Source organism: Rhynchophorus ferrugineus, unplaced genomic scaffold (assembly GCF_030347505.1).
Source record: "Rhynchophorus ferrugineus isolate W39M unplaced genomic scaffold, kcgeb_rfMv2 rfM9, whole genome shotgun sequence".
Lineage (NCBI taxonomy): Eukaryota > Metazoa > Arthropoda > Insecta > Coleoptera > Curculionidae > Rhynchophorus > Rhynchophorus ferrugineus.
Window position 1 is genome coordinate 40,630,975 of NW_027472588.1, and position 25,158 is coordinate 40,656,132.

General features: G+C 33.5%; 1 protein-coding gene across 1 annotated transcript in view; it reads right to left on the reverse strand.

Annotated features, from left to right (window-relative positions):
• Positions 1-1,430: 1,430 nt before the first annotated feature.
• Wnt6 (Wnt oncogene analog 6) overlaps positions 1,431-25,158 on the reverse strand; it is an 86,184-nt gene continuing 62,456 nt past the window's right edge. Inside the window, exons 2-5 of the mRNA XM_076415065.1 lie at positions 8,878-9,098; positions 3,891-4,005; positions 3,638-3,818; positions 1,431-2,003 (exon numbers count right to left, since the gene is read on the reverse strand). Coding sequence (XP_076271180.1) covers positions 1,545-2,003; positions 3,638-3,818; positions 3,891-4,005; positions 8,878-9,098 — 976 coding nt within the window. The 3' untranslated portion in view covers positions 1,431-1,544. The remainder of the gene's footprint in view (positions 2,004-3,637; positions 3,819-3,890; positions 4,006-8,877; positions 9,099-25,158) is intronic.

Genomic DNA, 25,158 nt, shown 5'->3' on the forward strand with positions numbered 1-25,158 from the left:
GTAACTAGAAATAATGTTATATTCATAAACGCAGTTTGTCAACTCACTTTTTATACACATTTTTCATTTTATTGATTGCCAATAAAAAAGTGTTAATTTTAAAAAACACAAATATAATCAAATATAGATTATTACAATACGCATTTCACATATGTATTTCCACCTTTATTTTTAGTGCAATCATTAGAGGAAATACCGAATAACGTTAGGTAGTCCGTAGTTGGTGTGCTTTAGGTTGGAAGACATTTGGAAGGTATTTTCTACAAAAAATAAAACCCGTTAAAATTATAAACATTTTCCCTAATTAATTTCGTTATGTTGTTGTGTTTTCTTGCGCGTTAATTGTTTATCGATTAAAGCGATTATGGATAAATAAAACGAATGAAGCTTTGGTTTTACAATATTTACAAGCTTTATTAATAACCAAAAATATTACAAATATCAATAAGATGATAATTATACAACTATATACTGACGCATAATAGTCTTGTTGCATACCTAATTATCTTATTAGTGCAAGCTTCAAACAAAATATCACGGAATGTTACATAGTCCATCTTTGGTCTGCTTTTGGTTTTCTTGACGAGTACGTAAGAATGGAAGATATTTTATACAATAAGTTAAACCCGTTATATTGAGAAAGATTCTCTACAATTACTTTTGTTTAATGTGTTGTGCTTTCTTCAACTTTTCAACGGCATTCGTGTTAGTTTTGTGGATTTTTGTACTATTGTTGAGGGATAAGGATTATGGAAAATTAAACTCTCGTTTTACAATATTTACAAGCTTTTATTAGTAACCAAAAGGAAGACCATGGAAGATATTTTATACAATAAGTTAATCCCGTTATATTGAGAAATATTCTCTACAATTACCTTTGATTCATGTGTTGTTTTTTCTTCAACTTTACAACTGCATTCTTGTCAATTTTGTGGATTTTTGAACTATTTATTGAGGAGAAAGGATTAGGGATAAATAAAACAAATGAAACTCTCGTTTTACAATATTTACAAGGTTTTATTAGTAACCAAAAGAATCACAAATATCAATAAGATGATAATTACATAACTATATACAGACGCATAATACTAACAATGTTTGATCATAAGTTCATTGACATGTGGCCAACCTGATAGTCTTGTTGCATACCTTCTTATCTTATTAGTGCAAGCTTCAAACGAAATTACACGGACTGTTATATAGTCCATCTTTGGTCTGTGTTTGGTTTTCTTAACGAGTACGTAAGAATAGAAGATAGTTTATACAATAAGTTAAACCCGTTATATTGAGAAATATTTTTTACGATTACCTTTGTTTCATGTGTTGTTTTTTCTTCAACTTTACAACTGCATTCTTGTCAATTTTGTGGATTTTTGAACTATTTATTGAGGAGAAAGGATTATGGATAAATAAAACAAATGAAACTCTCGTTTTACAATATTTACAAGCTTTTATTAGTAACCAAAAGAATCACAAATATCAATAAGATGATAATTACACAGCTATATACAGACGTATAATACCAACAATGTTTGATCACAAATTCATTGACACGTGGCCACCCTCACGGTCTCGTTGCATACCTGACACGTCACATTGCAACAATAGACGAACTTACAGTCACAACTGTGTGCCACCTCCTTCGTGTAAGCGTGGAAACCCCTGCCGCAACACAGTATATCACAACCTTCCTCGCCCGGCGACGTCTCGTTGCATTCCCGGCCCTGGGTGCCGAAGCTGCCCACGCTGCTGTTCGGCTGGCAGAAGTTGGGCGATTCCTCCGAGTAGACCAGGTCCGTGGGTCCCGGCGGCTTGGCGTCGCCCGACGGGATGATGCTCTGGCCGTCGTTGCCGGAAATGACCTTGGTGGCCCCGTCGAATCGTTCCTTGAGCCGGTCGCCCACTTCACGGAACTGCGGCAGCTTTCGGATGCAGGTGCGGGTTACGCAAGAACCAGACGGACCGTGACATTTGCACTCCTTGCGCATGTGATTTTTAATCGCCTGGAAACAGAAAAAGGAATGACTAACGATATTTTTAACCGTGTCAAGTCAATGTGAGTATAAAAATGAATTGTTCTGTGTTATGTTAGTCTCGCTAAATCTCAAGAACGGCTGGACCGATTTGTCTAATTTTGGTTTTGATATATTTGTGGAAGTTTAGGGAAGGTATATAATAGGTCAATTACAAAGTCCCCGGCCTACCCTAGTAAAACACATTTTTTGACAAAATTAGTTTTTTTTTCAACATAATTCCCTTCAAGGGTGATACAGTGATTACAGCGACACTCCAACTTTTCGATACCATATTTGTAGTACGATTTGTCCTTTGCTTCAAAATAGACCTCAGTTTTGGCGATCACCTCTTCATTCAACGAAAATTTCTCCCCAACGAGCGTTCTCTTGAGTTCTGAGAACAGGTAATAGGCGCTGGGGGCTGGATCTGAAGAATACGGTAGATATGGAAGCAATGTGAAGCGGTGCATTGTCTCGGTGAAGCAGCACTTTCTATTTCTTTAAATGCGGCCGATTTTCGCCAATATCGTCCTTTGAACTGTCTAATAACGCTATGTAATAGTTGCTGTTGATGGTCCTTCCTTTTTCAAGATAGCCAATGAAAATTATTCTATGCACATCTAAAAATACAGACGCCATAACCTTGCCAGCCGACTGCTGCGTTTTCGCACGCTTCGGAGCGGGTTCATCGTGTGCAGTCCACTCGGATGACTGTCGATTGGATTTCGGAGTGAAATGATGACGCCATGCTTCATCCATTGTCACATATCGATGCACATTTTCAAACACTGTTCCGAATCATCAACTCGTCGTTGTTTTTGGTCAAAATTTAGCCCGCGCGGCAGCCACTTTGCACAGAGCTTTCTCATTTCCTAATATTCGTGAATTATATGATTTACACATATTTATACATTTGATATCTTTAGAGTGTTTCTATTTCATTAAATTTCAATTTACGGTCATTCAAAAACATTTTTTAAATGTTTTCGTCGGTAACAACCCCTTTTGGGCATCCATTGCGTTCACCGTCTTCGGTGCTCATTTCACCACGTTTAAACTCGGCATACCAATCCTTGATGGTTGCGCATAATCTTGGATATGTGACATTTAGCTCAGTTTCGTTTTAACAATTGTGTTGTGTAAAGGTCCAAATTTTATAATGGGTAAATATACGCCACAAGAACGAGCAGAAATAGTGACAATATTTATTGAAAATAATCATTCCATTATTGCCACTCAGCGGAAATTGTGTCAAAAATATTCTAGTCGTCCAGTGCCTCACAAAACAATAATTTATGGTTTAAGGACAATATTCGTCACGAAATTGAAGAAATTCTGCCTCAGAGGTTGCAGGATATCATGAAAAATGCCTTAAAAAGAGCTGCCGAAGTTGCATAGCGAATCGCGGCCACCATTTAGCCGATGTAATTCTTCAGTCATAACGAGACAAAATGTAAAGACCAAATAAAGTATTTATTGAAACCAAATTTATTTATCTTTAAAGCAAAGCAAAGTTATAGGCAATCAAAATGGTAGCGGGACTTTTGCTTCACGTTGTATATATATATATATATATATATATTAACAATCAACAACCTTTACTAATCAAGAAACTCACTTACTAGTCGTCCAGCTTTATAATTTTGAAATTTAACTAATGTGCTCATGTCGCTCCTCCTCTTCTTCTGCCGACCCTCCAGGAAGTCCTTGGACCTTTTGATGCCGAAATCGATGTTCTCCGCGCACCCATCCCATTTGAAGTCGTTTTCCGCCACGTCCGGATGCTTTTTCTTTTTGTTCTTTCTGCAAACATATACCCCGTACAGTTTACTAGTTATTTATACGTCGATATTATTTGTTTGTCGCGTTCCTTACTTTTTTCGTTTATTGCACATACAACCGATTTGTTCCCCTTTTGTGCAAGCTCTGGTTACCTGATACGTGATCCCAGCTGCAACGATTGCATTAACAAATGCAGTCTCCCTGGTATCTGTAACAGATTAAAATTATTCAATATATATTCTCATATAATATTCAATAGATTCAATCATTCAATATTCAGGAACTTCTACAAAATAAAAGGTAAGAACTGGAGTTAAAATATAGGAAAATGTATTTGTTGATTGTAAGAAAATCACATTCAACATATCTTTACATAACAAATTGCTATTATATAAGGATATATTAAAACCAATATAGACATAAAAAAGATATATTCAGTCCCAAGAAAATATAAGGTGTATGTGTATATTTCACTATGAGGTAGACTAAATAAATCCTTAAATTAAGAACTCTACCATTATTTGGTGGCAAAATATGTATAAATGGAGTTATCAGGCAATTTATCCGTCAATGATAAGGACAGAAATTATTTAAACGGGTATGAATTTGTATTTACTGCATGATGTATTTTGTATATATATTATTACTATTTTGAACGTGAATATTTCTTAACTGGCTTTAAATTACTTCAGGCATAATGGCTAAGTAGTATGAAAAAATAAGAGCTGAGAAATGCAAGATGATTAGGCTGGAAGTACCACCGTCCTTATAAGAGGATATTATGCTAGTATCTTTTCAAATTATAGAGTAAAAAACAAACTTGCTAACAAACACATTTGAGATATATTTTGGAAAAATTGAAGGAGTAACACCTCGAAAGTAGTAATAGATCTGCTGTCTAAAGAATAACATAGGTAGGTGGCTCTTTTCTCTAAAACTACTGCGTTTAATTAGTTTTACTTTATATGTTACTAGCGACCCGCCCCGGCTTCGCACGGGTGCAATGCTGATACTAAATTAAATACACTACAGAAAAAATATGAACGTTGTATATAAAAACATAGCGGCCCGCTCCGACTTTGCACGGGCATAAAATATATATGCCTATGTCACTCAATGAAAACATGATTAAAATCGATCCAGTATTTTTGGTTCATTCATTACTGCCCTTGGCCTGCACGCATTAAATTTGGAGTAAAACAATTCCTCTTCCCCTATACTTACTATGAAGATTTCCTGCTATCTTTGGAATATCTAAATTCATACAATTTTTATTACATTACACATTTTTAAACGCAAATTTTAAATTTGTAATATCTCCGAAAATATTTGTTTAATTTACATGCTGTAAGGAACCATATTGATTTATATTAATTGCACACTGTATTTAAGATACTTAATTCGATAAGGATTAATGCCGTATTGCTTAAAATAGCTTCGTAAATAAGCCATTTTTTCACGTAAAAAGTAAACAATAAAAATGGTTAATGTGGGTTATCCCTAAAAGATAAACATATACCATCGCGGACTTTTTTGTAGACCTTTTTATGGTGTACAATACTGTAGTACATTAATTTGATCTAACTCGTAGGGTTAGGCAGCGTTTTTGCTAATTGCTAAATAAGCCTAAAAAAATAGGTTAATTTACGACATCACGTTAGAAACCTCTAAAATTAGCAATGTTGCCTTAGTATATTATGCATGTATTATACATACAAACCTTCCTCTTGAATCACTCTATCTATTGAAAAAAACCGCATCAAAATCCGTTGCGTAGTTTTAAAGATTTAAGCGCACATAGGGATATAGGGACAGAAAAGGCGACTTTGTTTTATACTATGTAATGAGGTCGAATATATGGTTCTTTTTGGAAAGAAACTAAGAACCGATTGTTGAGTATAGTGCGTTTAATGGGTGTTTTTTACATGTTTATTTGTTCATCACATTTTGAAAGATTGCATTTTTGTACTATGGAGAGTATTAATGAATGTAATTCCCTTCAATGAAGATAAGAAAAACAATTCATACTTTTGACACGTTTTTTTTTTGTAATTACCATTTGCAAAATAGAATATTATTTAGTTGAATATTATTTCAAATATCATAATAAGATTCCTGCAAGTAAAATATCAATGTTTTAATTTTTCGTGTCTTTTATGAGGTTTTTATATAAATATATGTATTGTTATTAACCATTAATAGATATAAAACACATATTTATCATCCAAAGACATCTTTATAGTAATAATTAAATTACAAGGAAAAACTCGAAACCAAAACATATGTCATTCATGATCGCGCCAGTTTTTCCCAGGTTCGCTCAAATTTGTTGGCCAGATCCGCGGCGCCTGGAACTGTGTTCTGTTCGTCGCCAAGCGCTGAAAATCATTCTGGCGAACACTGGAACTAAGCAAAATGCATGCGCACTACGACTTTGAATCAATTTTGAAACCTGTGAGTTAGATTACGTGATTTTAATGAAACGCGAAAAAAATTAACGACATATACGAAAATGAGTCGGTTACACGTATTTGACATATTTATAAAGTCGTAGATACGACGCGGACCTGATCTCTCGAAGACCTAACTCGGGAGATTTAACCCGTAGATAAGGCTCGGCAGGTAGTCGATGCGAGATAATGTTCGCATGTCAGCGGTCCCGGGAGATATCTTAAGTTTCGGGCAGTTATTAAGCATTTGAGAGATATTACGGTGAAAATAAAGTTGTTGGAGTGCCACTTGAATTCTGAAGAGCGCTATTAAATATGATTTCCGAGATAGAATCGCCGCTTGAACGCTACTTTTACGGCGGGGGCCGCATGTTAGCGCAACTGATGGTTTTATAGAAGATTTTAGTTTTCGTGCAAAAAATCAGCATTAAATTCACAACTTTTTCAAAATGATTTACTTGTTTTTTAACAGTGTAGATGGGACTGTTCTTCTGGTTATTGATTAAAACATTTTGTCAGCAATAACAGATCAATTGAAAAGTCCCCGGCCTACCATAGTAAGACTCATCTTTTGGCAAAATTAGTTTTTTTTATTCAATATAATTCCCTTCAAGTATGATACACTGCTTATAGCGACCCTCCAACTTTTCGATAGCATTTTTGTAGTACGATTTGTCCTTTGCTTCAAAATAGGCCTCAGTTTCGGCGATCACCCCTTCATTCGACCAAAATTTCTTTCCAGCGAGCATTCTTTTGAGATCTGAGAACAGGAAATAATCTATGGAGGCCAGATCTAGAGAATACGGTGGATGAGGAAGCAATTCGAAGCCCAGTTCGTGGATTTTTGCCATCGTTTTCACTGACTTGTAACACGGTGCATTGTCTTAGTGAATCAGCATGTAATGTGCTATGTAATAGTCGCTGTTGATGGTCCTTCCATTTTCAAGGTAGTCAATGAAAATTATTCCATGCGCATCCCAAAATACAGACGCCATAACCTTGCCAGCCGACTGTTGCGTTTTCCCACGCTTTGGAGCGGGTTCATCGTGTGCACTGCACTCGGATGACTGTCGATTGGATTTTGGAGTGAAATGATGGAGCCATGCCACACATTCATCCATTGTCACATATCAACGCAAGAACTCGGGTTTATTACGCTTGGATCTCTTCGTATATCTATTTGATTTCTGGCTTTATTATTGACTGATAAACTAATCTCTTTGATTTTAGGTTAATTTGAGGGTATCTTACGACTACCCAGTACAATTGCTTGACTTTGAGTCTAATGTGCTCTGCTTCTTGTCTAATGTGATGTTTCCATTTTGACTTATCACCGAGATGTATGCCGAGGTATTACGCTGATTCTACTTGAGGAATTGGGTATCCATCAAGTGATATAATAAGGTTTTTGTCATTTCGCCGCAAAACAATATTCATGAAGTGATTTGGAGCTGTTAGGTTATATTTTCGTCTTTAGATTATTTGTAGATCTTGTTGACTGCTGCTTGTTCTTTTTCTACAGCTTTAGATAGAGCTATAACTTCTACCATGATAACTGTGTCGTCAGCAAATGTTCCAAGCAGTGTTTACACTGTACGCCAGTGTCCTTTTCTATTCATTTGTTACAATACATAGTCTACCTACCAATTTTAGTCCCCACTGACTTTTGGTTATTGCCATATATGAAAATAATTTATGAGAGACGATTTTTATCAATCCAAGATATACCATGAGGAATTTGTGACTATTCGGAGAGTATTAGTTTAAATTTAAATTTTTAAATTTAATTTTATCTCTCCAATTTGATTTACCATTTTATTTACAATTGTTCCGAAGTGTAGATGAGCGTTGTAATGAAATACGATTATATAGGGCTTTTCGGGAGCAGTAGAAGACTTTCTGCACTTGGGATTATCATAGTAGATCAACTATTCATTATCAGTTCTAATCCCTTAAATTGGCCCAAAATTATATTTTAAGTCATTTTGCGTGGTAGCTTTTTTCCTTCCTATTGTGATACTTTATGTTTAGAAATATTAAAACCATCAAGTCAATTCAGTTACGTTGTTAATAGTTGAGTTAAATTAGGTGGTCTTACAACTGTTTATATTAAAACCTTTCATTTTTACCAGTAGATATCCTTGATCAAAATAAATGCAAGCACCTAATAATATACGACATATCTGTAAATGAATGTTATCATTTATAGTACACTTGTTGTTTAAACGTTCCTTTGTTGTATAAAATAAAGGAAGAAAGAATATAAATAAATTAGCACCATTTATATGCATTATTCAGGCGTCCTATGATGAAATAGTAAACCGAAACTAATCGTAAACGCTTAACTGTTGTTAAAAAAGCTGTTACCGAAAATAATGCTGCCAACTTGTTGTTGTATCACCCCAAAAAACGGCCTTAACTTTGAATACAATAATTTTTATACATTCCTGTTAAAGCTTTAGGTACTAATACCTCTCAAAACTAATAGACTTCCAGGTTATATTATCAAATTCATTGAAACACTCAATTGAGCACAAAAACCTCAACAACAATACACAACTCAGAAAGATTTTTTAGTAAAGAAGCTGCGATTGGTATAAATGAAGATAATAAATTCCTCAGAACCTTACCTTTCGACATAACTTTCTTAATACTTTTCCCTGCGTTCGTACAATTCCACCTTCGATGCCTGAACTGGTACTGGCACTGGTTCAGGGCCATATTCACGCCCATGGTGATCTGGTCGATGAGTCCTGGCGTCTTGTTCTGACATATCTTGTTCATTCTCGATAGTCGCTTAGACGGTTTACACATTTGTTTTGGATTCAGAACTAGATCTATGTTAGAGGCCCTGAAATGTGAAAAATGAAATCGTTTTAATCAATGAATACGTTTTTATGTATTATTATTTATTATTTTGATTATTTACTCTAGAGATATGTTGAAAAATCAACAGTTAATTTAATGAATGTAAATAGATTTCTTTAATATGCATTTCTAAATTGTAAAATATGAATTATCTGTTCTGAATTGTATTCGTAATTGTTTTAACATACATGCGAAACTTCAAAATGTATTATTCATATATTCTCTGCTTCAATATACAAAAAAGTATTACTTCATTTATTATTCCATATTTATGCTTCATGTATAGATCATGTATACTTACATTTGATGCTATGAAGTTGTTACTGTTCTCCAAATAATATTACTTATGATACTTTCGTTACAATGTTTCAGTGATATAGCAATTTAAAGTTATCAATACTTTTTTGATTATTGAAAGTTAATAGACATTATTTAATTAAATGCCATATAAGAAAATTCAGTGAGTGTTTAAATAGTTATTTTAATATATTTTAATATACAGACATTTACTTATTTATCATGAGATAAATTTCTGATCTTATGTTGAAAATACTGTGAATATAAGTTTTAGTAACATATCACACCCTTTGCTCTGTTATGAAAGAAACATTAAGTTAATAAATTGTGGCGATCACTGGTAAACATTATTACACCAGACGCTAAGATAGGGCAGATGGGCCCTCTTAGGTATATACCTATAATATATGCACTAGATTTACAATAAAGTTAAAATTAATTATATTTGATAGCAGTATTTTTGTTTAATTATCTTATTTACATTTGAATTTTGTTTTATGCCAAAGCCAAACTGAATTAGAACTCAGAGTTGATGCGGCAACATTACGACGTTTTAACGTCACACATTTAGATGACGTATGTACGAGGGTCACTATTTATATTTCGGAAATAGGAAAAAAACACATAGTTTTCAAAACACTTGCCACGATGATCGATACACTTTTGCATGCGCTTAAATCAATTTTCAAAGCATTTATTCCATTCCGAATGAGGTTTCTTCAATAGCTTCTTCGGGCGATGAAAATCGTTGACCACGCAGTTTATTCTTCACGGATGGGAACAAAAGGAAGTTGTTGGGTGCCAAATCAGAACTATAAGGCGGATGACCCATCAGTTCGATGTTTTGAGTGCTCAATTAGTCTCTTGTTTGAGCAGATGTGTGAGAGCTCGCATTGTCATGATGAAGAACAATCCGGCGTCTGTTGTTTGTTTTCCTTATTTCACCGAAGACTTCTGGCATACAAATGGTTGTGTATCAATCAGAATTTACTGTTCTACGATCCCCTAGAGGCACTGTTGCAATATAACCCCGAAGAAACAGGCCACCATTTTCTTTGAAGTGGTTCGTGGGCCAACAACTTTTGTTGGATTTGGTTCATCTTGGAACACACATACTGTCGACTGCTGCTTACTGTCGGGCTCATACGAATATATACATGATTCGTTACCTGTCACGATTTTATAAACGTTTTTCGAAGCACCGGCATTTAATTTCTTGAGATTATCAAATTGTGTGGGATCCAACGCGAACATAACTTTCGCACAGGTAAGTGTTCTTGTAAAATCGCATATATGCTAGTGGAACTAATGCTTAGGGATGCCTCAATCTCACAATAGATGACATGATGATCTTGCTTAACCATTTCGCAAGAGCCGATTTTCGACTACCTTCATGAAACTCGTCGAACAATGAACTACGGCCACGATTGAATTCACTAAACCAGCGATACACGGTGGTTTTTAATGGAGCTTCATCGCCAGAAGTCAAATTAAGTTGACTGATGCACTCTTGCGATAATCTACGTCGAAAATCGTAAAAAATCTCAAGAAAATGTTCACTATTCAGTTCCCTTTTTTTGCTGAGACGAAACTTTCAACTAAATATAAAATAAACAAGGAGCGTCGGTGCGATAAAATGTTCTGAGTACGTATATCGTCAAAAATGTCAAACTTTACGATGGAACCGTCAGTTGGACTCACATGACAACAATGTTGCCAAATCCCGACATTTAAATAGTGACCCTCGTAGAAAATAACTTTGAATAGACTACAGATTTAAGTTATTATAAAGATAAATTGTAGGTTAGTCGAAATGGATATTGGTAATCACATGGTTGGCACTAAAACATGGTTGGCTTTTGCAGTGAACCAGTTTCGCCAGGTTTTTGGTGAATAAAATGTGCTGAAACTGTTATTTTGTCCGAATAATCTGATTGTTGGTTTTTTCATGTTCGTCTAGATTTATTTTTAACTCTGTTAATGTTAATGTTAAGAATTTATTAATAAATGCTTGAAATCTACACTATTTTATTATTAGTTTTCAAGTTTAAATAGGATCAAGTCTGTTATCGGTGTTAGGGCACTCATCACTATAACCAGCAAGTCATTATCCCTTTTTGGGAACTGAAAAGAACAAAATATGACGAAAATATGACGAAATAGACATCGCGACACAGTATTGTTCTACAAGTGGATAGACCGGATCGATATCTGCCTAGGCCTTATCCGCTTATTTTGTCGGAAGATTCCCATGACGATCGGTCATAGTTCATCGGTAGTATGAGACGTTAGTATACATTAAAATCATCATGGACTAGATATTCGGATATTTCCGGAACTATTCGTATAATAGTTGGCGAAATATTCCCACCGCAAGTCAAAATGCTGAAGAGTCGATATTGCTAAATTTACTGTTAGACTATTTGCTTTATGGATGTAGTTTATTTTAGAAAAATTATTTATTTTACTAGATTTTCTGAAATTAACTTATATATATATATATATATATATATATATATATATATATATATATATATATATATATATATATATGTATATGTATATATATAAAACTATGAGCATTACTTTTAAGAAATTAAACAGATTATATTTTACGCCTTGAAGACCTTCGTAGAAAATAACTTTGAATAGACTACAGATATATATGTTTATATATAAAACTATGAGCATTACTTTTAAGAAATTAAACAGATTATATTTTACGCCTTGAAGACCTTCGTAGAAAATAACTTTGAATAGACTACAGATATATATGTTTATATATAAAACTATGAGCATTACTTTTAAGAAATTAAACAGATTATATTTTACGCCTTGAAGACCTTCGTAGAAAATAACTTTGAATAGACTACAGATTTAAGTTATTATAAAGATAAATTGTAGGTTAGTCGCAATGGCTATTGGTAATGTAATAAAAAATTTAAAAAAGGATTATGTTTAAAATGTTAAATGTTAGATAGAACTTTTAATTGCTTATGTTTTTGTTGCTTAATTCTCATTTAATGTCAAGTAGAAAAAAAAACGGACGTATTAAGCTCTCTAGTGTCTCGTTCATGAATCGGCCAAGGTCATCGATGGTCTAGATAAATCTCGAGACGCAGATTAATCACCCAAACGCCACCGGACTCACCGTCTCGTGAGCGAGTGAGGCAAAATCCGTGTTTTCGCCGACAAAGTCGCCGGTTTGGACCAATGGCCGAGCCGGTCGTCTCTTATTGGAGGCGAAATCCGAATCTATACTTCACACCTTCGGAAGCCTTTGATAACGGTCGAGACCGATTCACGCCCACGGCTGCCAACCGATGCTGGTTATTTGTCGGGCACAAGGTTGTTCGAATGTAAAAGTGATCGGAGCCTGGTCGTTGACCAAATAGCGTCGAAAACTGGTATTTTGTGAGAACCATATTCATGATTTCGTGGCGGTCCGTCGTGTGGTTTTTTCTTAGCCTTCTTCGCTCTCCCCGGGGTCGGTCCGTTTCCGCGGTACGGGCCAGTCGCCGCACAATGACTTCATCAGGTTTTTTCCTCTCTCGGTCGCGTATCATGAGTAATCGTTGCGTTCGACCGGCTTCGATGATTAATCGAATAAAATGTTTTTAACAAAAAAAAAATCGGACCGATTTACTAAAAGTTAAAAAATTATGAACCTTATGTTTTTGCACAAAAAAAAAAGGTTTTAAAATTTATAAGTTAATCAAAATCATATTTGAGTAAATCATAATCATATTTAAACATAATAATCGTAGTAATAACTGAGGAAAAATAAACAAAACCTTATTAAACCTATATACTACTCGTGTTTTATATTCTACCACTAGCGACCCGCCCCGGCTTCGCACGGGTGCAATGCTGATACTAAATTAAATACACTACAGAAAAAATATGAACGTTGTATATAAAAACATAGCGGCCCGCTCCGACTTTGCACGGGCATAAAATATATATGCCTATGTCACTCAATGAAAACATGATTAAAATCGATCCAGTATTTTTGGTTCATTCATTACTGCCCTTGGCCTGCACGCATTAAATTTGGACTAAAACAATTCCTCTTCCCCTATACTTACTATGAAGATTTCCTGCTATCTTTGGAATATCTAAATTCATACAATTTTTATTACATTACACATTTTTAAACGCAAATTTTAAATTTGTAATATCTCCGAAAATATTTGTTTAATTTACATGCTGTAAGGAACCATATTGATCTATATTAATTGCACACTGTATTTAAGGTACTTAATTCGATAAGGATTAATGCCGTATTGCTTAAAATAGCTTCGTAAATAAGCCATTTTCTCACGTAAGAAGTAAACAATAAAAATGGTTAATGTGGGTTATCCCTAAAAGATAAACATAAACCATCGCGAACTTTTTTGTAGACCTTTTTATGTTGTACAATACTGTAGTACATTCATTTGATCTAACTCGTAGGGTTAGGCAGCGTTTTTGCTAATTGCTAAATAAGCCTAAAAAAATAGGTTAATTTACGACATCACGTTAGAAACCTGTAAAATTAGCAATGTTGCCTTAGTATATTATGCATGTATTATACATATAAACCTTCCTCTTGAATCACTCTATCTATTGAAAAAAACCGCATCAAAATCCGTTTCGTAGTTTTAAAGATTTAAGCGCACATAGGGATATAGGGACAGAAAAGGCGACTTTGTTTTATACTATGTAGTGATATACGCAATTCAGCTTAATACCTACCTAAACCTATTTATCATCAGTTAGAACGAGCAACAAATTAGATTTGCTTGGTTCGTAATTTAATTTTTTGTTTATATCACAAAATTATATTATTACTTTTGTATTGCTTGGGTTCCGCGCCCACTTCAAACTGGTCGGTTGGTAGTAGTTAAAATAATATTGTAAATAGATTTCGCATAACATCGTTTTTGGTGCGTTAGATTACTAGTTGGTTTGATGTTTTAATACAACTCATAAGTCCAAATTGGGTTAGTGATTCACTGATAAACCAATCTGACTATTGATTTTAGGTCAAGTATAGAGTATCTTCCGACTAACCGGTACAGTTGCTTTACTATTAATCTAATATGATTTGAAGCTATTAAGCTGCATTTTCCAGTTGTAGATCTTGTTGACCGCCACTTGTACTTTTTCTACAGCATTAGGTAGATATACGTTTTTTATCATGATAACTGAGACATCGACAAATGTTCCAAGTACCCTTTCTTTTGTTGTTGTCTAAAATATCGACGCCATAACCTTGATAGCCGACTGTTGCGTTTTACCACGCTTTAGAGCAGGTTTATTGTGTGCAGTCCACTGGGATGACTGTCGATAGGACTTCGAAGTGAAACGAACAAAAACTCCGAATAATTACGCTTGATCATCCTCAAACACTGCTCATCAACTCCTAGTTGTTTTTGGTAAAAGGTGAGCTCGCGCAGCACCCACTTTGCACAGAGCTTTCTCATACCCAAATATTCGTGAATGATATAATGTACACAAGCGATGGAATCAATTTTTAAATCTCCACATAACATCCAATCATTCAACTATGAGCTGTGACTATGAGTGATTTGACTTTTTCCTTATAATTTTCGAAATTAGCGAACCAAAAAAAAAACAAAAAGACAAGAATTAGTTAAAATTATTTAAATCAATCTATGCCGTATTTGGTTTCGTTTTTTGTTTTTGCAACCGTTTCGAAAGCTATATATTTTTGAAATTATTTGCATTTTGCAATAGTTGTTTTTAGTTGGCTGACCAAAGAAAAAACCGTAATTGGTAGACGTTTGAAGGTTGGACCTGGGTTTCGCGCTAAAACATGGTTGGTTATTGCAGTGAACCAGTTTCGCGAGGTTTTTGGTAAATAAAATGTGCTGAAACTGTTATTTTGTCCGAATAATCTGATTGTTGGTGTTTTCATGTTCGTCTAGATTTATTTTTAACTCTGTTAATGTTAATGTTAAGAATTTATTAATAAATGCTTGAAATCTACACAATTTTATTATTAGTTTTTAAGTTTAAATAGGACCAAACTGTTATTTTGTCCGAATAATCTGACTGTTCGTTTTTTCATGTTCGTCTAGATTTATTTTTAACTCTGTTAATGTTAATGTTAAGAATTTATTAATAAATGCTTGAAATCTACACAATTTTACCATTAGTTTTTAAGTTTAAATAGGATCAAGTCTGTTATCGGTGTTAGGGCACTCATCACTATAACCAGCAGGTCATTATTCCTTTTTGGGAACTGAAAAGAACAAAATATGACGAAAATAACCTTCTGGAATCAAAAATACATGCGAGCATAGGTTCTTTATCCCAAGAAGTAGCCCGAGTATAATCCTGGTTAGGTTCCTAGAAGAGTGTGGCTAAGAAGTATGTTAGACATCGCGACACAGTATCGCTCTACAAGTGGATAGACCGGATCGATATCTGCCTAGGCCTTATCCGCTTATTTTATCGGAAGTTCCCCATGACGATCGGTCATAGTTCATCGTTAGTATGAGACGTCAGTATACATTAAAATCATCGTGGACTAGAAATTCGGATACTTCCGGAACTATTCGTATATTGGTTGGCGAAATATTCCTACCGCAAGTCAAAATGCTGAAGAGTGGATGTTGCTAAATTTACTGTTAGACTATTTGCGTTATGGATGTAGTTTATTTTAGTTAGTAGATTATTACTAGATTTTCTGAAACTAACTGTATATATATATATATATATATATATATATATATAGGTTGATATAAAACTTATGAGCATTACTTTTACGCCTTGAAGACTAATACTACGCCGATATCAGAAGTTTGCTTATAAGAGGCTTATAAATAAGACAGAGAGTGACAGACTCACGACGTCCCAAGCAATACTAAGAATATTCAAATACTTCTAACACTGGGGAGGCGCACTCAATCTACTGGACCACGATGATTTTTAATGTGTCCTCGTTATTATGAGCTTTAGCGTTTTTATGCCTATACCCATATATTCGCGGTTTGGTACAGAGTTAAGGATTATATCGTGTGTTATCTAATTTAGATCATTTTATTTAAATACATCCTAACATGTCTTCTGGGTTTGAAAGTGTTTGATGCCTTATAATACCACATGTCCATACTCTATTCTCACATAAATCACTAGGTCTAGAATGTTTAGTAGATGACAACGATCTAGGATTACCTGCCGTAAGGGAACATCTTCATTCAATAAGAGTTGCGTGTTTATCTTCAGCTATATGCATCCAGAAGTATCATAAAAAGGTTCGGCTATCCGGTTCTGACGAAAATATTAAAAAATAAATAGAAGAAACGAGCAGGAAACAGAGAAAAACCGGCCTCTACAAGAAAGATAAAATTAGTTACAATTTATTGAAACTATATTTATTATCTATTAACATAAATCTTTTAATTAATAAGACGTTTATAGAAATTAGAATATTTTCTAGGGTGCATGGGGAATATTGAAGGTGACCCACAATTTGTTGTTGTTGGTTTGTTCGTTTGGGCAGTGTACTCGTAACGCAAAAATTTTCTAAAAGGAAATATCGTAATAATAAAATATCGTGATCTTCCTAAAATGGATAAATTCTTACTAAAAACATTAACAGTGTTAACATTTCATGGCAAACTACGAGATTTGTGATGTGAATCTCTGCTAACCAGCTATAGAATATATAAGTTTAGCAACATTGTAACCTTTATATTTCTTTGGACCTTCCTTGAAACATTTATACTGAGTTGAGTTGAGATGATCACTCAATACAAATATTAATTATGTTCCGTCAATAAGATTAAAGTAATTATTGAATAATTAAGTATTAATTATATTTAATGATGTTCTTTAGTATAATACCTATTCTATTCCTAATACGATCTAGTGTAACTTCCTTCTTTAAGAAACGTGTTGTATTTTTACTGCAATGGTTGGAAAATAAGGAAGACGCCACATGATTTTGAAGTAGACCCACAAAGAAAGGCGATAATTTAGGAACAAATGAGGATTGATGGGAACTAAACAATATATAATCGTTTATTTTTGGTAAATAAATATATGTTTTTGTAATTAACCGGTATCTTGTTATTTAGCATGCTCGTTCCCTGTGTAGCTGGCATCAAGGTTCCTGGTAAATCGCAAGAGTAAACCGTAACTGTGATGGTCAAAGAAAGACGGTAGATGTTTACCATCACTTTCTTCTAGGTTGTGCAAGATTTATAATTAAATACACACACATCACATAGTTATAGACGTTTATTTATTATATAAATCCTCATTGTTTCTCTCGATTCATCGCACGAACAAATATCCACAGTAGTTAAATGAATGCAGATACAATCTGGTACATGTTTATCACAATCAAGTGGTGACCTTACATCGATACATTGCAATAGAAAGGTGTGTTTATAACTCTTTTTATGGCGGTCTTCGTTCAGTTAATGACATTAGTTATTGACAGGTTTTTTTTGTAACCTGATGGAGCAATATTGTTGTTGTAATGAGTTTATTTAGATGCTTACATTATAGAGAATTAAGTGTGATGGCTATAAATCACTTTACATTGTATACAAAGTGTTCTAATGCAAATATCAGGTTAAATTTATGGACATATTTTGCAGATATTGGATATGTTTAATGGTCAAAGAGATATTTTAATAAAAAAACAAAAATGTTTTGTTTCTAACTATGATCATGTTCCAAAAGTTGTGTTTGATCTAATAATGAAACAGTAGTTCAATATTAAACAAATTTACCTGCTAAGTATTTCGTCATGAACAATAACTTATGATAATAAATTGCCTTTTGGTTTAGACAATAAGGTTTACTTTAAATTCATTACCATTATTATTATTATTTCTCGTAAATTGACACTAATAAGCTGTTTGTCCTAATATGCAAAATTTTTAAAATTACAAAGTAATTATTCTACGATAGATACTTTAAATTTAACATCTATGTCACTGTTTAATGTGTAACCAGAATATTGATGTGATGATGGACCCTCTGTTCATATCTTAAGCATAGTCCTAGAAAACATTATCGGCACTTTCTACCTTCAGGTCGTTTTGCAGATTGTCGTTACGAATGCACCACGAACCATCAGCTTTTAGAATATTGATGATATGATATGAATTTAATGATATTTCAGATGTTTTGGCTGGTACAACCCCAGTGTTGAACACGTATTGACGAAAGCTCATACACCAAGTCTATACAGGTTTCAAGAATTGTTGGTAAAACACTAGCTTATATTTTCTTGTACTATGGCTTCAGCTAGTTACAGTTTTTCTTAACATGTGAGTTTCACCAGAGTTTAACATTAAGGGTGATGAAAATATATTTGGTTGTATTAACAATTGAAAAGTCCCCGGAATACCATAGTAAAACACATTTTTTTGGCAAAATTAGTTTTTTTTTTTATTCAACATAATTCCATTTAAGGGTGATACACTGATTATAGAGACCCTCCAACTTTTCGATACCATTTTTGTATTACGATTTGTTCTTTCCTTCAAAATAGGCCTCAGTTTCGGCTATCACCTCTTCATTCGACGAAAATTTCGTCCCAGCGAGCGATTTTTGAGATTTGAGAACAGGAAATAGTCGCTGGGGGTCAGATTTGGAGAATACGGCGGATGAGGAAGCAATTTGAAGCCCAATTCATAGCAATTCTCAATGGTTTTCACTGACTTGTGACACGGTGCATTGTCTAGCGCCATTTATGTGTCAGTCCGGAGACTTTTCAATTGACTTGTTAGTTGAGTAATAAGTTATTGTTGTTAACATGTAAACGTTTCGAAAAAATAATGGATTTCCTTTTACTAGACCTAATATAAACAATTTATGTAAAAAATACTAAAATGCCACATACATATGAATCAAAACAATCCCAAACATTTTCAGAAACACTAAACGATTATAATCTGATAAATATCGGGCAAGACCCATATATCGACGGAACATTTTCTAAAACTGTTTCGAACGCCTTTCGTCTTACGCAACACCATCATTAAACGAATTTATTGGAATTCATTCTGTTGTAATTCATTGCCGGTATGATTTAGCACATCACGACTTATATTTATGGTGACTTTTTATTTACTGTGATGCTTTTTGCGGCTGTTTCTCTCTTATAATAGCGCGATTATCATTATCTATTTGAATACAATAAAAATACTGATTAATAACGTACGTATAATACGCGATGGTACGTAGAGTGTCGTTCAATAAGTTCTCGCAGCTCAGAACAGATGGCGTTAGTGTGAGATAAATCGAATTGGTATAAATACAAATTCTTAATTCAACTACTTTTTTTCTTTTTAGTTTCTTGAGATTAAATGCTTCTCGCGCCCTCTGGTGATTCTGAAACGCAAAAGTTGGTCATAACTTTATATATAGGAGACCTTCTACTTATCCGTGTTCTATGTGTTCTTGCATATATAGTCTTGCTATAAGCCTGGTTCCTATCTTTGTCCGTTAGCCCCGCCAATTCCACATCTTCAAATTTTGTAAAAACGTAAAACTCTACTGGTAGTTTGGAATGTCCTACACCAACTTTGACCAAAGTTCAACTCAGGATCGAAAGGTCTGCTACATGAATTAACAATACAGTCTATTTAGACTTATGTGGTGCAAATATTGGGTTGCAATAACGAATTTATTGGAATTCATTCTGTTGTAATTCATTGCCGGTATGATTTAGCACATCACGACTTATATTTATGGTGACTTTTTATTTACTGTGATGCTTTTTGCGGCTGTTTCTCTCTTATAATAGCGCGATTGTCATTATCTATTTGAATACAATAAAAATACTGATTAATAACGTACGTATAATACGCGATGGTACGTAGAGTGTCGTTCAATAAGTTCTCGCAGCTCCATAGTCAACATATTGTTACTAAATTCGAATTAAATTTAAATTTAGAATGCTTAGAGATAAATGCCGAATTTTCTAGCAATACAAAGAAAACACATCTCAGAAAGACTTTACGGTTTACAAGGATTTTATAGGTCGCTTCATCACTGATGGGTGAGACTTACTACGATAACCTTTAATAAAACATCTTCGATCTAGTTAAATGTTTATAAAAGATTTCTTTAAGGGACTAATATAAATATTGGGTACTGAAGAAAGCTACTGAAGTATTAGAGGATATATAAACTATGGAAAGAGGAATATGATTGAAATAAACATATGCCAAAATTTTAACCCAAAATAGCTGCAGATTTCAAAACAATAAGAAGAAATATAAAAGAAAATTATTCTTTTTGTTCAAATAAAAATATTTTAAAGGGTATGACAAGGGAAGATAATCGTACTAGAAGTAACACTAAACGTAATTATAATTTTTACACACATTTTATAGCAATTAACCATCCATTTGTTATAGGCTAGTAAAGGTACAATACGTCAACCAAAAGCTTCAAAAATAGGAACAAAAATTCTAGTAACTGAAAAAATTAGGCAATTACTTTTCATTTGTTTTTATTAATTGGTCGAGCGAAAGTTGAATCAAGCGATATTAGAATAACAGAAGAAATTATAAAGGGTTTCGTAAGGTGCAAGAATAGAGGAGGACGTTATTTTGAAAAGGTAGCATTTAGTAATAAGAGTTAATTAATAATAATTTTTAATAAAACATATAACAATAAACATTAATTACACCCTAATATTAGAATGACTGGTACTATAAAGTTGAAAGAATGCAATAAACATAACAAAACAGTATAGTATAACAAAATACTTATACAACTGGTATTGACTGGAGACTTGAGAAAGACGTGAAAAGTACGACAATTTGTAAGTTATCTTTATGTAAATATGGTGCATGATCATAAAGGCAGAACTGAGAATTACCTCCTATTTACAACACGCTACAAGCACTATATTTCAGCAGAATCTCATCTGTTCTCTTCAACCATTCAATATTATTCTCTATTATTTATTACACCATTTTAAACTGTTCAATGAACTGTTAATTTTATGTAAACTGTTATATATAAGATAAAGTATAGTAATTAGCGAAATTTTTAAAGATATATATCATTTTCTAAACAATGGGCAAGACATAACAAAAATCAGCAGACAATCTATACAAATAAGGTGTAAATCAAATAATATTAAATAATATAAATGAGAAATAGTATAGTATAATAAAATAATTACACAAGAGTATAGGTAAATAATTTAGTTCTGATGTATTGACTGGTGACTTCTTTCACGAGAAAAGTACGACAGTTTGTAAGTTATCTTTATGTAAATATTGTGCATGATCGTAAAGGCGGAAATGAGGATTGCCTCCTATTTACAACATGCTACAAGGATGATATTTCAGCAGAATCTCATCTGTTCTCTTCAACCATTCAATATTATTCTCTATTTTTTATTACACGATTTGAAACTGTTCAATGAACTGTTAATTTTATGTAAACTGTTATATATAAGATAAAGTATAGTAATTAGCGAATTTTTTAAAGATATATATCATTTTCTAAACAATGAGCAAGTTATAACAAAAAACAGCAGACAGTTTATACAAATAAGGTGTAAATCAAATAATATTAAACAATATAAATGAAAACGAGGCTTTTATTTTATACGTATCTCTTTTCCCGCGTACATCAAAATTCTGGTAGAATAAAGAGGAACAAGGAGAGCGTATAATATTCTGTACCTGTTATGTTTTACTGGGATCTTCAACGTGATTTATTCGCCATTAATAACGCTGTTTTTGAAACCCGCGAAAATAACGCGCGGCCAAACGTTGTTTATAACAATTTTTCTTTTGGGAGCGATGGCAAACGGACAATTTATGCTTTTTTTTCTCATACAGACGATCCGTAAATATCCAGCGCACTCGTTATTAAGAAATCGGCATTCATCATTCCCGAGTGGTTTTTATGTTTTGGTACTGGGGCGTTTTAGCGCGTCAATAAATCAATTAAAAATAGTTATTGGCGACGAGAAGTCATCAAAGATGATTAACAGGAGAAATAACATATATATAAAATCGTAATAACGATCTCCCGACGAAACGAGATACTGTGCAATAAATACAGAGGTCCTGGGATGATGTGGACAGTTTATAAATACATTTTACGGCAAATCGTTAAGTTAATGGGGATAGACGTTATTTTACAGAAGCATCTTCATCGATCAATATAATACGACACGATAAAGACATTTTATAAATGTCACGTCGTTTATTTTATAATAAAGTAGTGAAATATTTCAAAACCAACAACCATTTTTAGTTAAGTTCATATATTACGAACATATAGGAGATCGCCGTTATTTTTCTAAATGTAAAACTGCATCACACAATAATTATCAGGCCTACACAGATGGCGTTAGTGTGAGATAAATCGAATTGGTATAAATACAAATTCTTAATTCAACTACTTTTTTTCTTTTTAGTTTCTTGAGATTAAATGCTTCTCGCACCCTCTGGTGATTTTGAAACGCAAAAGTTGGTCATCTTTATATATAGGAGACCTTCTACTTATCCGTATTCTATGTGTTCTTGCATATATAATCTTGCTATTCAAAGTTTTTTTATATATGCGTCATTGATATTTCTGACGTCAAAACATCGCAGTGTTGCTCAGTTCTCGTTGAGTGGATGATTTATTGCTAAGCCTGGTTCCTATCTTTGTCCGTTAGCCCCGCCAATTCCACATCTTCAAATTTTGTAAAAACGTAAAACTCTACTGGTAGTTTGGAATGTCCTACACCAACTTTGACCAAAGTTCAACTCAGGATCGAAAGGTCTGCTACATGAATTAACAATACAGTCTATTTAGACTTATGTGGTGCAAATATTGGGTTGCAATAACGCATCAAGTCGACTATAGTCTATCCAAGGTAGCAGTGAACCCACGTCCCCTGCCGCAAAGAGATACAATGCTGTCTGATACGCTCGAACATGTTACCAAATCAGCCTGTTGATCATTTCAAAATATTAACGACTTTAAGAGATTATAAACGGGCAAACGTTGTTTTTTAATCTTTTTGGCAGTCATAAACAGATTGCGTCTCAATAACTGTAGAATTTTGATTATAGAGTGTTAAACATTTACTTTTATAGATATGTCTGTAATTGTTTAGAATATACTAGCGACCCGCCCCGGCTTTGCACGGGTGCAATGCTGATACTAAATTAAATACACTACAGAAAAAATATGAACGTTGTATATAAAAACATAGCGGCCCGCTCCGACTTTGCACGGGCATAAAATATATATGCCTATGTCACTCAATGAAAACATGATTAAAATCGATCCAGTATTTTTGGTTCATTCATTACTGCCCTTGGCCTGCACGCATTAAATTTGGACTAAAACAATTCCTCTTCCCCTATACTTACTATGAAGATTTCCTGCTATCTTTGGAATATCTAAATTCATACAATTTTTATTACATTACACATTTTTAAACGCAAATTTTAAATTTGTAATATCTCCGAAAATATTTGTTTAATTTACATGCTGTAAGGAACCATATTGATCTATATTAATTGCACACTGTATTTAAGGTACTTAATTCGATAAGGATTAATGCCGTATTGCTTAAAATAGCTTCGTAAATAAGCCATTTTCTCACGTAAAAAGTAAACAATAAAAATGGTTAATGTGGGTTATCCCTAAAAGATAAACATATACCATCGCGGACTTTTTTGTAGACCTTTTTATGGCGTACAATACTGAAGTACATTAATTTGATCTAACTCGTAGGGTTAGGCAGCGTTTTTGCTAATTGCTAAATAAGCCTAAAAAAATAGGTTAATTTACGACATCACGTTAGAAACCTCTAAAATTAGCAATGTTGCCTTAGTATATTATGCATGTATTATACATATAAACCTTCCTCTTGAATCACTCTATCTATTGAAAAAAACCGCATCAAAATCCGTTTCGTAGTTTTAAAGATTTAAGCGCACATAGGGATATAGGGACAGAAAAGGCGACTTTGTTTTATACTATGTAGTGATATGAGCCTTTGGTTAAAATGTAGGTAGTGAGAATGATTTGTAACTGATTTGCAAATATGGCAAATGCATTAAGGAAAATTTAGTGTTTAAATATAATTTTATCAAGAAAAAATACACTTATAGTAACGGGAGTACTAAATATAAAAATATAAATGTAAAAATATAGATGGACAATTATTAATTAGGTGTTCCTAATTGATTTGTGATTAAGATGTCGTATTGTTTAAAAATTATAAGTTTTTTATTAAGTGTTTTATTTAAAAAGTTATTTTTTACATGTGAGAAACACATATTTGGAAAAAAATCTATTGTTGAGCTCGAGACACTCTCATTCATTGTTACGCAGCCTGTTAAATAATGGAGAACGTATCGAACGAAACGCGATAAATTATTTGGATTAACCAACAAAATTTACATTTCAATCGCGAACGCGCGATTTCGCAAATCCGACAGCGATCGTCAAATTTATTTTAGCCGAGGAATTCCATCTCTATATCTTAAATATTACCAGACGATATCTGTTTGAAGAAGAACATCGTTCGTAAGTCAAACGAAAAGTAAATGTAAATATCGTGAAGCCTTTCGTATGGTGTGTTGTTGTGTGCGTGCTGCGCCAGACGTGTACCCTTTTGTGTGCTCTACCTCTCAGATTAGCTGCATTTCCCAGTTTATGTGCTTCTTCGTCGAGCAAATAGTAATAAATTATTATGGAATTTATCTGGGAGGGAAATTAAGATTATTATAATATTTGGT